Genomic DNA, 16704 nt, shown 5'->3' on the forward strand with positions numbered 1-16704 from the left:
AACAGGCTGTAATAAGAGCGTTTACCCGCTTTGTGCTTCGTTTATTTTAGGGCTTTTTTTTTACATTTGGCCTACTAAAAAAAAAATTATTTTAAAAATAATCTCAATAAATTTATATTTGTAGAAATTATTCTAATTCTCTCACGCAACGCTACATCAGTGAGGCTGGGACCAGTTTGTTAAGTTGAACACGATGAATCATTCACAGTGTCTAAACACGGTGAATGGTTCACCGTGTTTGAAAAAAATATAGTATATATATATTGTATTGCGTAAAAATATAAGTATTGAAAAGGGGAAGGAAGAAAATATATGTATAGAATATGATAAATCATTCACCGTATTCAAACAGGGTGAATGATTTATTGTGTTCAATTTAACACCATACCTGATGTGGCGTCTACGTGGATGGGATAAGGCCAAATTTGTAATTATAAATTTGATGGGATTATTTGTAAAAAAAAATATTTTGAGAGGGCCAAATGCAAAAAAAAACCTTTATTTTATCAGGATTCAAATTTTGAACATTAAATATCAATTATCAAATTCATTCTTTACCATTTACGCCAGAGACCGTCAATAAGCCGGAAGAGTGTTAATTCCAAATTCTCTCGAGTCAATACAAAAATTGGATATGGTCCGTAAATTTGTTTAAAAAAGTTTCAAATATCGCATGTAAAAAATAAAAAAGTATATAAAAAACATATATACCTTATACGAATTTATAAATTATTCTAAAAGAAATTTTCTAATCTTTTAAAATTTTAATTTATTTGATTTGAGTAAGTGGACAATATTTAATTTAAAATTTTAAGCTAACTATTTACTTTAATAAATTTATAGTTATAAAAATTGTATAAAGTATATTAACTAAATATGTGAAAATAAACTACATATTTAAATTTTAAATTCAAAAGGCCTTTTGTAGATAGTCTATTTTCTCACTTAGTATTTCCTCAAAAATGAAATAGTTGTCTAATCTCCTTGATCTTTTCGGGAGCAGAGCAGAAAATGAATGGAAATTCCAATGAATGTTGAAGATAGTCTATTTTCTCACTTAGTATTTCCTCATAAATGAAATAGTTGTTTAATCTCCTCAATAACTCTTTTAATCATCAAAATTTTCATTCATTTTTCCCTCTATTTGTGGAAAGATCAAGGAGACTTTCAGATATTTGGCGTCGGTTTTTCCAACTAAAGTCTAATAGTAGTAAATTGAATAGATATTTCAAAATGGTACGTGGTTCAGGTTTAGTGTGAGATTTCATTTTTTTTAACATATATAAATGGCCTATAAAATTGTTTGTTTTAAACATTTCTATATTTGGTTAATTGCAATTACTTTCTTAATAAAATTTGATTTACTATTTGCTCTCTTGTACGTGCTGTTTAAATTGTACTTAATATATAAATATAAATTTTAAATAGATTTTTTTCATATAAAAATTTGTACTTTATTTGAGTTTTATTATAGGAGAAACTTTAAAACCCCTCCTGTGGTTTCGTAGTTTCTCACTTTGCCCCCCTGTAGTTTAAAATGTATCAAATTGCTTCCCGGTGGTTTCGTTTTTATTTTTTCGGTAGCTTTTTCGTTAATATTTCATTAAATTATATACAAAAAAGTCAGATATTCATCTAGATTTATCAAATATTCACTTTAGTACCCTTTAATTTTAACTTTATTACTGATTTAAGAAAAAAAATAATAAAATTAATAAGAAAAAGAGAAAAAAAAAACCGCAGGAAGGCCAAATTGATACATCTTAAATCACAGGGGAGCACAATGAGAACCAACGAAACTACGGGAGGGATTTTTAAAATTTTTTCTTTATTATATTATAATGAAAGTGGCAAACATTTTTATTTATTAGTGTGCAATGGTCAAAGTCATCCAAAGATTTTTCTCTTTTCTATTTTGTACAATCAATCAATAAATAAAATATTAAAAAATATACATATGTGACACACGTGTGGGCCGAAATAATACACGGGCTGCAACGTCACAGAAACATTAATTTTTTTTTAAAAAAAAATGCATTAAAATTTAAAGCTAAGGAAATTATATTTATATAGTAAATATGTTTTCCTATGTTTCGAAAATCAATATATATTGTGAGAGACAGCAATTTTCCCAATTCGCTAAAATATAAATATGAAAATTTTATACTTCTGAAGCAGATGCATTAATGTATATAGTTATTATATTATATATTATTATCTACACTTATCTCTAGGAGTGATAGTGAAGTGAGAAAAGGACTAAGTGCTGTGTAAATTAAATTCAAAATATTTATTTTGAAAATGTCAAATCTAAAGGGATCAGAATAAAGGATAAACAAGAAAAAAAAAAAAAAAAAAACTTATGCTCGCATTAACTTGATGAATTTCCAATTCCATCACTTTCTCTCCAATGAACTAAAAATAAAAATGACTTCACATGACGTAATTCGAGTTTAGTGTGTTGATACCAAGTGAATAAATCCATAAATATATAATGCAAAAGTATATTCACGAGTATACAACTTTTTCAAGAAAGACTTTATCGTATTGCGTTTTTTCAACAGAAGTAGCAATCGAAGAAAATGAACTAATTTTAAAGCGTATTCCAACCCTTCGGAAAAGAGGCAGTGGGCTGCGTATGAATTCTCTATGCATGCAGTGGCTGATCTAATCATTCATCCAAAAATAAAATTCATCTAATCAACAGTAAATAACGATGTGACAATAGGCATAAATATCTACTAGCTAATAAATGACATACTTCATAATATCTACGAAAGACTAGAATAGTCTAATGTGGAAAAAAAATCTTATCGAATATAGGTTCGCGGGGAATTTATGTTGAGAATAATAGAATTGAAGAAGCAACTACAAAATCATCTCAATCAAATATATACGTGGACACTTCCATCGTTTTCTTTAATTCCAATCAAATTCATTCACTCCGTTACGAAACCTCAACAATGTGAAACTGCGACGAATTATTTTTTTTGAGAAATAGATAGCAAGCTACCTGCTTCATTTATTAAGCAAAATGAACTAAACGTATATGGTGGAAGCAGCTAGGGCCTCTAAGTAAGCCAGCAAAAAGAGGGAAAAAAAAAAAAAAAGCAATAGTCTAGGTTCACAGAACTTCGGTCCAAGATTTGATCAGAGACACGACACGTTCGAGAGCCCGGGAGGCATCGGGAAGCACTTCGCGGAAAATAGTGTTGTTTCGCTCTGTCCATACGACCCACCAGATTGCCGCCAAAAGGGTAACCGCGACGAATTGTTTGGAATGGAATAATAAATCATTACAGAGTTACAATGTTAATAGTCTCATAGGTATGAGCTCAAATATTTACAGTTGAATTTCAATAAGTATGTCATATTTTTATTGGATTTAATGATGGTTTTGGGGTTGGGCTAAGCCTGATCTCGAATGGACACTTGAATTAAGTTATTAGAAAATAGTGTTTTAATATTTTGTAGTCAACGGTGTTTTCAATTATGGATGCATCTCTTTTTCTTTTTTTTTTTTTAAGGCAAAATAAAAACTTTTGAGTCCATTGGAATCGGGCTAGGCCGAGCTCGGCCCACGGATTCAATTCAAATAAACAACTCCAAAGGCCCGGTCCAGCTTATTACGATAATATGGGCCCAAATTCTAACAATTGGGCCTACAATCCGGCCCAGTTATATCCCCCATTGCTAAAGTAGACCCAATCCATCCGTAGCTTCTTGTCACTTCTCTCTTTCGAACCCCACATCCTCTTCCTCGCTCGATTCCGATTTCTAGGGCTTCTCCCTCCTCTCGCTCTCGCTCTCGCTCTCGCTCTCCTACGAATTCGATCGATTTTAGGGCTCTCGCGCCCCATTTGGCCGCGAAATCCATGACCTTTTGCGATCCATGGATCCCTCACTGACGCAATCCGCTCCCGAGGTAGAAGAAGACGATTGGGGTGAGATTTCACCGCTTTAGACCATGTTTTTGTGCTCTCTGTGGAGCTTTTTTAGTTTATTTTCGTCTCAATGTGGAGGTTTTGGTAGTTTCGATTGTGTTTGGAGATTCAGAAGAGATTTAGTTGCTTAGTGATTTGTGTGAGACTACTGAGTTTATGATTAAAGAAATGGACCCCAAGGTTGTGTGGATTTGGAAGGATTAGGTGGGATTTTGCAAAATACAATTAAATCCTGTCACTGAGGTCGTATTTGGTGAAAATTTACTTGCTGTTAGTTATAATATATTTGTAGCTCCCAAATTCCCCTTCCTAAAATAATCATTTAACTTTTTTATTATTTCTTATTATTTATCAATTTGTTTCAAGCAATTACTGGAATGCAACTCAAGTTAACTCCAAATTAACCCGAGAAGATTTATTTATTTATTTTGTTGTGATTTTTTTAATAGGATTCTTCTGAACTGAAATCAGTTGAATTATTCTTAGGTTTGATTCCAGGTTGAGTTTGAGTTTGGAAAAACTCGAAATCCAATCCCCTAGAATTCTGAGAGCTGAAGCAGCCAAATGATGGGGTGTTAGCATTTAATTTGCTTCCTCAGATTTGGTTTTTAGTTTGTTAGAAAATCCAAATGGAATTGTTGATCGTTATTAGAAGATTTTAATTCAATACATTAGATGCTTTGCTCTCTCTTGTTGAATATCTTGTTCGTAGCTGATATAGCCGTGTTAAACTTTTGATTGTGAATCTGTGGCTAGCATTTGTTTTGACATCCTTTTGCCTTTATAGATGGGAAAAGTAGTAATCTTTGTATTGTGATATTCAACTTACTGTTGATTGTTGAAATAAGCAATGCGCTATCTATATGTAGGTTAAGGTTTACTATGACTTGTCCACTTCATTTTCCCTTTTGTTTTCCCTCTCATGTTTATATGTCCCTCCTTATAATTTTCATGGTTATCTAAGTTCTTTTGTTTTCCCCCTCATGTTCATATATCCCTCCTTATAATTTTCATGGTTATCTAAGTTACTTTTCCAACAAAATAGGCTGCTTGGCAGGTGGTACACAAAAGCAGTTGATGAGCTTCAACAATGTTGATCATATAACATGGTCTCCCTTCGATTGATGCCAAATTCTACTTCACAACACAGTTAGGTTAGAGAGGGGCTTACTATGCAACTTATGAAGCCAAACTAGCTACTATTAAATTAATTTTGCCATCATAAATAGGTTTGTACAACACAAGTGACTTCTTGCAACATCCCTCGCCTTTTTAATGCTCTTTAACATGCGTGAACTCTGTGGTAAACAGGAAGTTTACTACTATAGGTATCTTTAGGCTAGCCGGTAAAGATTAGAATTTCCCAATTCACCTTACTTCTCTTGAACTTAATCAGCCAGGTTTTACAAATTTCAGTTGTCTAGTGTCAGTTTAGATTATTGTAGTTTGTTTCAAGGTTTAAAGTGCCGTGGCACGGGGGCGTGCCGCTGTTTGCCTGGCACGGTACGGCACCGACACGCTTCCGTGCTAACACATGGTACACTTGCGTGCCGATGGATACGCATGACCAAGGTTTTAAGTGCCCGTCGGCACGGGCCGTATCCACCGTGCCGTAGCGTGCCAATAAGATACCGACACGATACAAACCCCGTGCCGATGACACAGCTCAAAACCCTCTATTCTTTAAATTAGTAAGTAATTTTCTCAATAAAGTTCAAAAGATGTGATAAAAAGATATAATAAATAGTTAGAATATTTTGTTGCTAAAGAAAATAAATATTTCATGCTATTATGTGTCGGCACACAAGAATTTTTTTGACCAGCACGTATCGGCACGGCTCGGCACGCATCGTGCCATACTGTGCCAGTAAGTTTCCGGCACGACTCCGTGCCACGGCACTTAAATCCTTGCGCATGCCCTCTTATTGGCACGCTTTGTTACGAACTTATTTCAGTTTTTTTTGTTTCAATAAACTCTTACAATATTATTTTGAAAGATTTAATCAAATAATTATGAATATTTGCTATGTATAGTTTACTATACTCATCAATTAACATACTTGTAAGCTTTCTTGTATGAAAAGCATAACTATATCTGATACATAATAGAAATTTTTACAAGTTAGAATTTTTAAAATGTAAAGACATCTTTTTTTTCTTTTTTCTTTTGACCATATTACAATCTTTCTTTTATAAAATACAAAAAAATAATTTTAAAATTATTTTAAAAAAATATTTTTTAATTAATTTTTTCAAAAAATTAGTTGATCTATCAAATAAATTAAGCGATAAATTATATAACAAATAAATTAAATAAATTTAAGTATCAATTAATTTAATTTAATTTTTAATTTTATCAGTATTTTCAATTTTCTAACGCAAAAATAAAATTTTATATTTGATGTGCCTTAAAATTTGTTTATTAAGTTCGATTTTGTTTCCCTAATTTGGCAAAAGTTTCGCGGTGCGATAAATTTTGATAAAATAATTTGTGAAGAAATAATGGATGTCTGTGGTGTAAGTGGAGGGATTGGATATGTAAATTAAAAATTTGCCCTATATTGATAAACAAAAAAAATTAAATTATAATTTTTTTGATTTGCCTAATAAATAGATCTTCGATTTGCAATATTTTTTGGAGGTTGTAGGGTATCCAGAATGCTTCGGGTATCCCAAAAAATAAAATAAAAAGAAAAAAACAAAAAGCAAAAAAAAAATTTTGCACCGTGCCGCTCTGTCTCGTGCGGCACGACCCCGCGTGCCGCGGCGCGGAGGGGGGTCCGAGACCCCCCCCCCTATACCGTGCCCCTTTCTTGGTGGCACGGTGCGGCATGGCCGGCACTTAAATCCTTGGTTTGTTTGTTGATGCTAAGACTTGTGTGGCGGTGTGGGGGAGAAAAATTATTTTGTCAAAAATATTTCTTTTGTAAGATTGCATTGTATATATTGGAGTCTGTGTTCTGGCCACTTTGTTTTGGTAAATACTCTATCGTTTTCATTGCAATATAGTATTTATAACAACTATGTGTGACATAGTCTATTGCATCTGAGTTCCTAAAAAAGGATGTGATGTGGTGCATTGTTGTTGTTTTATTTTATTTTATTTTATTTTTTCCAAAGAATATAGGTTGTTGTACTTTTATCCAGTGAATCGAGGACAGTGAGCAAAGCTTGATGTTCGTGCGTCACTTAACATTCCTTGTTACCATGAATTTACTTAAAAACCAGTGGCATTTTAGGGTGGGGAAGGGATGGATGGGACATTAGTTCCTTTGTGGGACGGTAGGGAAAATAGCTGCCCCACCCCAAACCCATATTGTTGTCATCCCTAATTGTTTTTGGCCCAACAACTTGAGGGTTGTTCCTTTTTTAGTAAATATATGTTTTGATTAGCTTGCACTTCGCAGATACCGATGGCTTTGTGATTCCAAGCTTGAGTGTGGGAAGCTCTGATCTTGTTGACTGGGACGCTCCACGAGCAACAGATCTTAAGCCACCTCCAGAAAAGGTCTCTTCCAGTAATTCATGTACCTTCTGGACATCTATTTCTGAAGTATTATTTTCTAGTTTCAAGAAATTCTATTTCTTTTATTTTTTCGCTTTTTAAGCAGCCCATCAAAGAAGCAGAGAACATATATTTAGGACCTCACGGGGCCCCTCCCTCTCAAGCAAAGCAGCAAGAACCGCCCACCACCAGCCGTAAGCAAAAGCTGAAAAGTAAGCTTAAGGAAGCTGATCGTAAGTTCTCCGGAACAGGGCGCGAGAACAAAGTGGACAACCTACGAGAGCTCATCGGAAGTAATAAATTAGGCAGAGCGACCATGCCGCAAAGCTCCCCGAGAGACTGGCTCGATCCTCATTGCCATGAATCTCAATTCGACAGGCATCTTCATTAACAGAAAAAGAGTACCTTCTGCTAAAGTAAAATAAAGTATCATTATTTACTATTTTCTATGATGGTTTCACAGGGCCATCAATTTGCTAATTTTTTGATTTCATATACCTATGAACCATCAAAACCAACTCTTACTGTTGGATTATGTAATTTCTACATCAAGCATGTTGTGTTTCATCATCATCATCATCATCATCAACATCAGCATCTTCTTCGTTTCTTCTTTCTTATGAGCTTCCGTGAAATAGTAATTGGGTGTTTTCGAAATACTGTTCTGTGCTTTTCTGAATTTGTCTTGGGACTGTTTGGTCTAACATGGTGATAGTTTTTCTAAATCTAGGTGGAACAATGATTGAATTTTATGATGGCTACACTTTCAACTGTTGATTGTTGTTGTCATGAATTTACACGGCAAGCTTTACCACCCTGAAAAATAACTATTGTTGTAGTGCCAGGTTTATCAGTTCATTTTTTTTTTTTTTTTTTACTCGTTATCTTACCACATTGAAATTTCCTATTGATTTGTTGTCTCCTTTATTTATATCTTTACACATTTTAAATATCTCATGCCAAATGTAATATCCCGTGTTCCTTTCTGTATTTTCCACTGATGTTTTGCCGAAACTCGGCAATGATTTTTATTTTATTTTTTTTATTTTTTCTCTTTCAAGTGTAGCTCTTACTCGGATTCTTCTCGATTAGAAGTTTTCAAACTGTTTGGCCATCTTCTGTTCATCTGTTGTGACAACATGTCAATTGTGTTAGTTGAAACAAATTCTTCGGGTCGATTTGATCTAGGTTAGTCAAATTTACTAGGGTTCCCCTTCAAAGTTAATGAATGATTGAACGTGGGACTCTTAGAAATTGTCGCTTTTTGTAAAATATAAAAATATAAAAATACCATTCTTTGCTGGCTCAAGGTTTTTTTTTTTTTTTTTTTTTTGGGGTAAACGGTTGTTTCGTATGATTTAACACATTTTTATTGTGAGATCAATTTTCATTCGTAGTCTTTGCGAGATAATGAACAAATAGCAACTATTTAAGTATTGATGTAATTTGATTAACTTTATGTTGTGTTGATGAGGTCTTATTGATTGTTTTAGGGACAAAAATTAGGAAGCAAATTGATTGTTTTAGGGACAAAAATTAGGAAGCAAGATGCTGCATAATGGCATTGAAAATGTTGTTGCTGTTGTTATTATTATGCTAGAATCTGCCAAATTTTGGCCTGTTTGTTGCAAAATATTTTCAGCCACAAATGTGAAAGCAAGCTGTCCAAACCTAAACTTGAAGGAGTCAAGAGACCTGATGTGTAGTGTTCAACTGCTTCTCCCACAACCTAAAGCAACCTAACACAAAATTCAATTTGATTGCCTCTTTGATCCAAACCCCCTTAAAACATGTTCACATCATCACCGTTGGATTCATTTGTTGATTTGTTAAGGTCAAAAGTTCTATCACTAAGGAGCAGTTCTCTTCGAGGGTGCATTACTCCTTCTGAATGTTTTTCCTTTCCTTTTCTTTTTTTTTTTTTTAACTTTTTCTTTTTATGTTTTATTTTTTACAAGTTTATGAGCACTAAGGATCTCTTAAAGCAGTGATGCGCATTTAGGTGAGCATTTATGTCATAAGACCCAGTGAGTTTGCATGTCTATTTCGACACTAACAATTGTGGAAATGATTTCCATGAAAACAAGCCAATGCAAGAGCTTTACACTTACATTTTCAAGTGATCAGATGAATTTTTTTTTTTTTCTTTCTAAGGAAGTGGATCATTTTGTTGTTTCTTTTCATTTCTGGGGCATGCTATGATTAGAGAACCCCTTTTCAACATACAAAGTGGAGGTGGGTAACAAAATGTGCTGTGTCCATTGTTTTCAGTGTGTTTTAGTCATTTACTAAGCCCATGTGGTCCAACCTTTACCCACACTCTCTCTAATTTGAGATTTTTTTTTTTTTTTTTTTTTTTTTTTTTTTTTTTTTTTTTTTTTTTTTTTTTTTTTCTTTTGTGTGTTTGTACAGGTTTTTGAGTTCTACTTGACAGCTCTCAATTCTTTAAAATTGAAAAAAGAAGAAGAAGAAATTGCATTTGGCAATAAATTGGATATGTAAATCACTCTCCAAACTCTTAACAGAGATTCCAATGATCACTAAAACATTCCAATTAATTTGTCTAATAGATTCAATTTGTAAGTTCTTCTGAAAATCTTTCTATTTGATAAATAATATCCTATTTCGAAGTGGAATACTTTTTAGTTTCTCCACTAGCTATCAAATGCATTGTTGGATGGAGTTACTAATTCTTGCTCCTGAAGAACAAGAAAAGCGAATTAAGTGACAAACAAAATTGGTATCAATTTGCCTTAAAAAAGAAAAGAAAATATTAAGTGTAACCATATGAGGCCTAAGTTATTTTCTTTTTTATTTTAGCCCATTTGTGTGTATATGTCACTCAAGCATTATGGAAAGATAACAAAAAATAATGCTTAATTTAGTCCATTCATTTAGAAAAGTGTGACCATCAAATTAATTGGTGACAGTGTTGCTTGCTTGTGAAGAGTGATAGATAGAGACACCAGGTAGAAAAACTTAAAAGTGATGATTGATATTTTGATTAAGCTAGATATTAATTAATGCATGACTATATTATTTATCTTTCATCTTTCTTTAATACTAGAAATACACATATACATATGCCTGCAAAGGTACTATGTATAAATACATATGCTTTTTTGTGTATTGATTTATGCCAGGAAAGGAGAAATTGAGGAGACTCTTATGAGCTGTGTAGCACTGTTAATTTCCTCACTAATTAAATTAGAGGAAAAATTTGAGTCAAAAGTATGCTTTATCATACATAGCTGTGGAGTTTGAAAAATCTAATTGATCCACCAACCAAATAATTCAAAGATTAGGACACATGCATATTAGGTACAACAATTCCTACTCTACAACACCACCATATTTCATATTTGTGTCCCATATATATATATATATATATATATAGCACCAAACGTTTGGTGCTATCAAGTTTTCCGCTGTTAGATTTAACTCTTTAACTATTTTCACCTGTTAGATTATACTATTAAACCAATAACTTACTCAACCCTAGGGACTCACATCATCCTAAACGTATATTTTTTCATTCAAGGGTCGAAAACCTAGTAGCGCTAATTACTTGGTGCTATTGATAGTATTACAGCAGCATATATATATATATATAGAGTTGAGTTAAAATACTATCGATAGCAAACGGGCTCCATTGTCACCCATTTGTTTTTTATGATAGAACTTCCAAATCGACGATCGACACCGTTGAACATGATCTATACCACTTGAAGTATTTAGAAATTAAATTTCAAATCCTTTCGACATCATTTGTCTAATAATCAAAAGGTTTCAAATTTTGTAATTTTAATAGTCGATATAATACGTTTCTCGTTTAACGGCGTAAAGATATCCAAATCAATTGAATTTTTGTTAGAAAATTCTTTTAACTATTTAAAACAAGATCTATACTCTTGATCTTGATTACAAGACTCCTATCATCAGTTTTTAAAGAATATTCATTTTCAACCGTTCATTTTTGTGTCCACTCGATGGATAAGAGAACAATATCGAAAATGTATGAAATTTGATTTCTAAACACTTTAAGTGGTATAGATCATGTTCAACGGTGCTGATCGTCGATTTGGATGCCCCATCATTGAAAACAAATAGGTGATAACGGAGCTCGTTTGCTATCAATAGTATTCTAACTCAACTCTCTTTCTCTCTCTCTCTCTCTCTCTCTATATATATATATATATGACACCTTTTTATTCCACCAACTTTTGGTAACTACATAAACAACTACAGTACTCAACTGTTTTGTGCCCTCAGAATTATGCTCATGCTGTATCACATATTCCATAGAAACACAATAATGTTGCAGTAATACACAAAAAAAGGAAGAATTTTTTTTTTTTTATAATTCCAAGATTAATTATCTGACAATATGTCTATGATATACTCCTCGGGATAATTTTGTAATAGGCAATGTTGAAACATATGCCTACTTTTGGGAGATACAAGTGAAAACCTCTCTCTCTCTCTCTATGTAGTATTGAGAGATAGGTAGCACGCTACCCGCTTCGTTTATTTCATTAAGAAATGAACTTAGTTGGAAATATGAATCAACTAGGATTCGAACTTGGTTCTCGGATACCAACCACCAAACTCTTAAATCCTTTGCCACTTGTTCTAGGGACGGTCGGTCTCTCTAGCTGTAGTACTAAATCAATCCTGTAGTTGCGTAAGCTTCAAGGCTAAGAAGTAACTGCTAAGGTGTCATACTCACATATATATGTCTCCATAAATGTTCAAGTAATAGCACTGTAGTGCATGCACACCAACTAATTTATAAAGGTCTGAGTCAAAGAACATATCTAGATGTATATGTAATTAAGAGCACAAAATATATACAGGTTAATTTGGGACCATGTGATTTGGTGAGTCCCTCAGATATATAAATATATGATCATTTACATAGAACAACACCCTTCCCCACTTTCTACATCTCTTTCTCTTTCTCTCTCTCCCTCTCTCTCTCTCCACATAAACAAAGTTTGGGAGCTCCAACAAGCCATGGCTGAAAAGGTGAGCCCATTTTTGTTTTTTCTTTTTCTTTTTTCATATCCTATTTCTCTTCCTCTTAACATATGATATGTTTTAGTGCTTGTTATGATATACTCTCTTCTAGTTTTATGTAATTAATGTTTCTTTCTTCTTTTTTTTTTCTTGGTGTGAACTTAAGCTTAATGTTTAATCAAGGAGAGAGAAAGATCAAACTCTTTCCACATTAGAATGTGACATGTAGTGCTTAATTGTGATGAAATTAACTCTTTTAGTGTTTAATTCTGATATATAATATTCTTTTTGTTTTTCTCTCTCTCTAATACCATAATTTCTCTCTAATTCACCAGTGATTCATTTGGTTCGTTTTTACTTTTTTTTTTAGACAACTTAATGTAAGAAGAGGAGAAAAAGATAAGAAAAACTTAGTTCCTCAAAAAAATAACCTATACCTTAATTAACAATCTAATAGATATGTTGGATCTTGTTTTATATCATTATTTTTTATCAGTAAAAATCCATAATTAATGTTCTTAATTAGTTCCATCTACTAATCAATAACATATTCATCTCCTCTACAGTTTCTCTTCTCTTTCTCTAAAAAAAGAAAAAAAATTCCTCTTGGATTAAGTTGCATGAATGAGATCAAGATGTGATATTGATGCATGTGACAACTAACCCCCCACTCTCTCTCTTACTAAATTATTAATTGAAATCTCACCCTTTTTTTTCCCCGCGGTTTGATTTATCTTAAATAATAATTAATGCCCACGTATATTCACTAACTCTTTTTTTTTTTTGGTGGGGGGTAATCTCATCACAGATCTCCACTTTAATCCTAAAAGTTGACCTTGATTGTGAACTTTGTTACAAAAAGATCAGGAAAGTTCTGTGCAAACTCCAAGGTATGTAACTTAATTTGTGTTAATTATCAACCATTTCCACTATACTTTAACCCAAAAAAAAAAAGGAAAAAAAAAGGTTAAAAATGTATGGAGATCCCAACTATAGATGTTTTCGAATTGACCACCTTAAACTCTTTTTTTTTTTTTTTTTTTTTTTTTTTTTTTTTTTTTATAAGTTGACGCCCTCTTAATTTTTTTTTTTTTTTTTGAACTGAGTTTTTCTAGTTAGTTAAGTTAAAATTTATTGAACTTAATGGATTGATTATATATTGTGCCAATGAGCAGCTAATTATTTTAGTTATATTTTCTTAGTAAGTTTTGATGAAAATACTAATAAATTTGATAAAGTTCTCACTTTGTTTGACTGAAATTACTTAGTTTTTTTTTTTTTAAATAATAGCTAAAAGGTTTCAATCAGAAGAAATAAAGACAAAAGGATCATTTCAAAACTGCTTATAGTTGAGGGGATCTGCAAACACTTCTACCAAAAGACTTAATCTATGAACTAAAAAAGTATATATATATATATATATATATATATATATATATATATATTGGTTTATACTTTTGTAACACAGATAAGGAGAAGATTAATGCAATATCCTATGATGAGAAGAACAAAACAGTAACAATCTCGGGCCCATTTGATCCCCAAAAGCTCTCCAAGAAGCTACACTGCAAAGCAGGAAAAGTGATTAAGGAGATCCAAATTAAAGATAACAAAGAGAAGGAAAAAGAAAAAGGAAAGGAGGCGGAAAAGGACAAGCCTAAAGACAAACCGGCCGAGAAGGAGAAGGACAAGGCCAAGGACAAACCGGCCGAGAAGGAGAAGCCCAAAGAGACCAAACCCGCGAAAGAAGATAAATCTAAAGACAAACCGACCGAATCAGCTGAACAAAAGCCGGCAGAAAAGGATCAACCGTCAAAAGAAAGTCAGGGCCCGCCGAAGTCCGAACCCGGCCCGCCAATTCAAGCATGGCCGGCCGGCCCGCCGGCTTGTTGCTATAGGCCGTTCTACGAGGGATACTACGGCGGGTGCCGGTGCTATACGTGCGGTCGAGCGTACGGGTGGACGGGCCCAGGCCCAATGGGCTTTTACGGTGGGGGCCCATATGATGGGTCCAAGAGCTACCAATTCTTTTGTGAGGAGGATCCGTCGTCGTCTTCGTGTCGTGTCATGTGATTGTTACTTGTTTCACTATTTTTCTCACTTTTGTTTAGATTTAAACATATGTTTATTTGCCTTGCTTCTGTGTTGGTGTAAAGGGCAGGGGATAAGTGGGTGGTGAATAATTGATTTGATGTGATTATTGAGATGATATGCTTTTGTAAAGCATACTGTGGTAATGTTTAACTGATTACAAAGATCTTGTGGTTTTTTTTTTTCTTTTATAATCTTTATGTGTCTATGGCTTTTTTGCCGAGGTAATGCTAATTTATTAGAAATTTGTTGTTGGGATTGAATCGAAGTCGAGTAGGTTTTGGATCGACAGTGATATTATGTGGCCTGTGCAACCGGTCTATAAGAAAACTATGGTTACAATTATTGCCTTCTGATGATAGACTGTTTGATTGGAGTGAAATGGAAGAATTTTCGAACAAATTAGAGAAGCACAACTCAAGCAAAATATTGGCACAGTCCCGCGCTCTCAGAAACTTGTGAAAGATTTATTGTGTTTTACAGTAAATCCAGCACGTTATTGTACTTTTTTTTTAATTTTTTTTTATTTTTCAAGATCTGGTTGTGTCAGTGTGTTATTTAGTTTAACTTCTTTATGGATGAAGCAGTATATAATATGCTACCTTTTTTTTAAAAAAAAAAACTATGCAGTAATAATGTTAACATTTTCCTCTAAATGTTACTCTATTTTGTTCTACTCTAGAGGATCTTTATTGGAGAACAGTTTTTAATCTGCATCTACTATGAGCGAGAGCATATATATATATTGAATATTAAATTTTTACCGACCGTCCCTAGCGCAAGTGGCAAAAATATTTGATGGTTGGTATCCGAGACCCAAGTTCGAATCCTAGTTGATTCACATTTCTAGCTAAGTTTATTACTAAATGAAATAAGAAATAAACAAAGTGAATAATATGCTATCTTTCTCTCTCTAAAAAAAAAAAAAAAAAAACTTTTGACTAGCTAGGACGGTAAGAGGCAATATGATGTGGTCACATTCAAAGTCCTGTTCTAAATGGTTGAACACGAGGAGATCAGATATTAATTGTCCACTGTTCTTGTTTGTAAGAACCTGTTTGACCAATCTACACCTTATTTTTATTGATATTTTTTTTTCCAATAAATTCAAAATTAAGCCATAATTGCAAGCTTCAAATAATTAAAACTGTAATTTTCGCTGTCGAGGAGCCTATTTTGGCTTTTCTTTTCGAGTGTGGCTCAGGTGCACAATGCAAAATCAAACAGATATTGAAAACTCAGTTTTAGCTGCATTATTTAAATGAAATGTGGAATGGTAAATAGATGAATAGTGGAAATGATTCTGAATCACAACATAAACTAACAAGTTATATGAGTGATGAGCAGCTAAAATTAAGCTTTATTTATATATATATATAAATTTATATTTATTCTAATAGTGCGTTCTCCGTGAGAATCCAAATTTACTTAATTTTAACTACATATATATTCCCTGTGCATTTTTTATTGCGGAGAATGTTGGCTATTTATTATTAGCTAAAGTATGCTAATTTAACTTTCTGTAATAAGTAGAGTTTGATGAGTCCAATAAATTGAGTGGAATTGTGGTCCACAATAGAATTTAATAGTAAGAGATTCAATAATAAATTTAACGTTTAAATGGATTGAGTTAGATCGAAGACCGTAAACACTGTGACGAAGTCCTAATTAGGTGCGATAGGAATGCTTTCTCTGTCCATAATATTTTTGAAATAACTGATTGCGCTTACGATTCGCAGAGAAGAACACACACAAGTAGGAGAAAATTAAATAACGTAGGAACTCTCTTTCTCTGTTTTGTTCTTTGGCATGAGGTAAAGAGGTTTAAAATAAAATTAGCCAGAATGGAACTCCACACTTAAAACAAATATTCCACAAAATGCAACTCTTGTAGCTAACTATTACTAATGTATCCTTCTGTTTGATTCTCTAATCTCTCTCCACTCCTTCTTAATAAACTCCTCAACCCTTCTATGCAACTCATCCACTCCCTCATCGGCCTCCTCAAACTCCTCCACACCATTGACAATCTCCAATGCTACTCCATTAATCTCCTCCTCCTTTTCCTCTCCTCCTCCCACAACCACTAATTCCATAACCTTCTCCTCCTCCACCTCTAAATCTTGCTCCTTGATTTGACCCACC

General features: G+C 33.1%; 2 protein-coding genes across 3 annotated transcripts; both read left to right on the top strand.

The window, feature by feature from the left end:
* Nucleotides 3725-8106, top strand: LOC109722817. 2 transcript variants are annotated; one of them, XM_020250968.1, is made up of 3 exons: nucleotides 3725-3944; nucleotides 7352-7452; nucleotides 7553-8106. In XM_020250968.1, the coding sequence occupies exons 1-3, from the start codon at nucleotides 3893-3895 to the stop codon at nucleotides 7838-7840; spliced, it is 441 nt and encodes a 146-aa protein (XP_020106557.1). In that variant the 5' UTR covers nucleotides 3725-3892; the 3' UTR covers nucleotides 7841-8106. The 2 variants fall into 2 exon arrangements, with proteins under 2 accessions (XP_020106557.1, XP_020106565.1); XM_020250976.1 differs by having other exon boundaries at nucleotides 7556-8106.
* Nucleotides 12316-14787, top strand: LOC109721599 (protein PYRICULARIA ORYZAE RESISTANCE 21). Its single transcript, XM_020249329.1, has 3 exons — nucleotides 12316-12477; nucleotides 13277-13358; nucleotides 13937-14787. The coding sequence occupies exons 1-3, from the start codon at nucleotides 12355-12357 to the stop codon at nucleotides 14539-14541; spliced, it is 810 nt and encodes a 269-aa protein (XP_020104918.1). The 5' UTR covers nucleotides 12316-12354; the 3' UTR covers nucleotides 14542-14787.

This window comes from Ananas comosus, linkage group 1 (genome assembly GCF_001540865.1).
Source record: "Ananas comosus cultivar F153 linkage group 1, ASM154086v1, whole genome shotgun sequence".
Taxonomy (NCBI): domain Eukaryota; kingdom Viridiplantae; phylum Streptophyta; class Magnoliopsida; order Poales; family Bromeliaceae; genus Ananas; species Ananas comosus.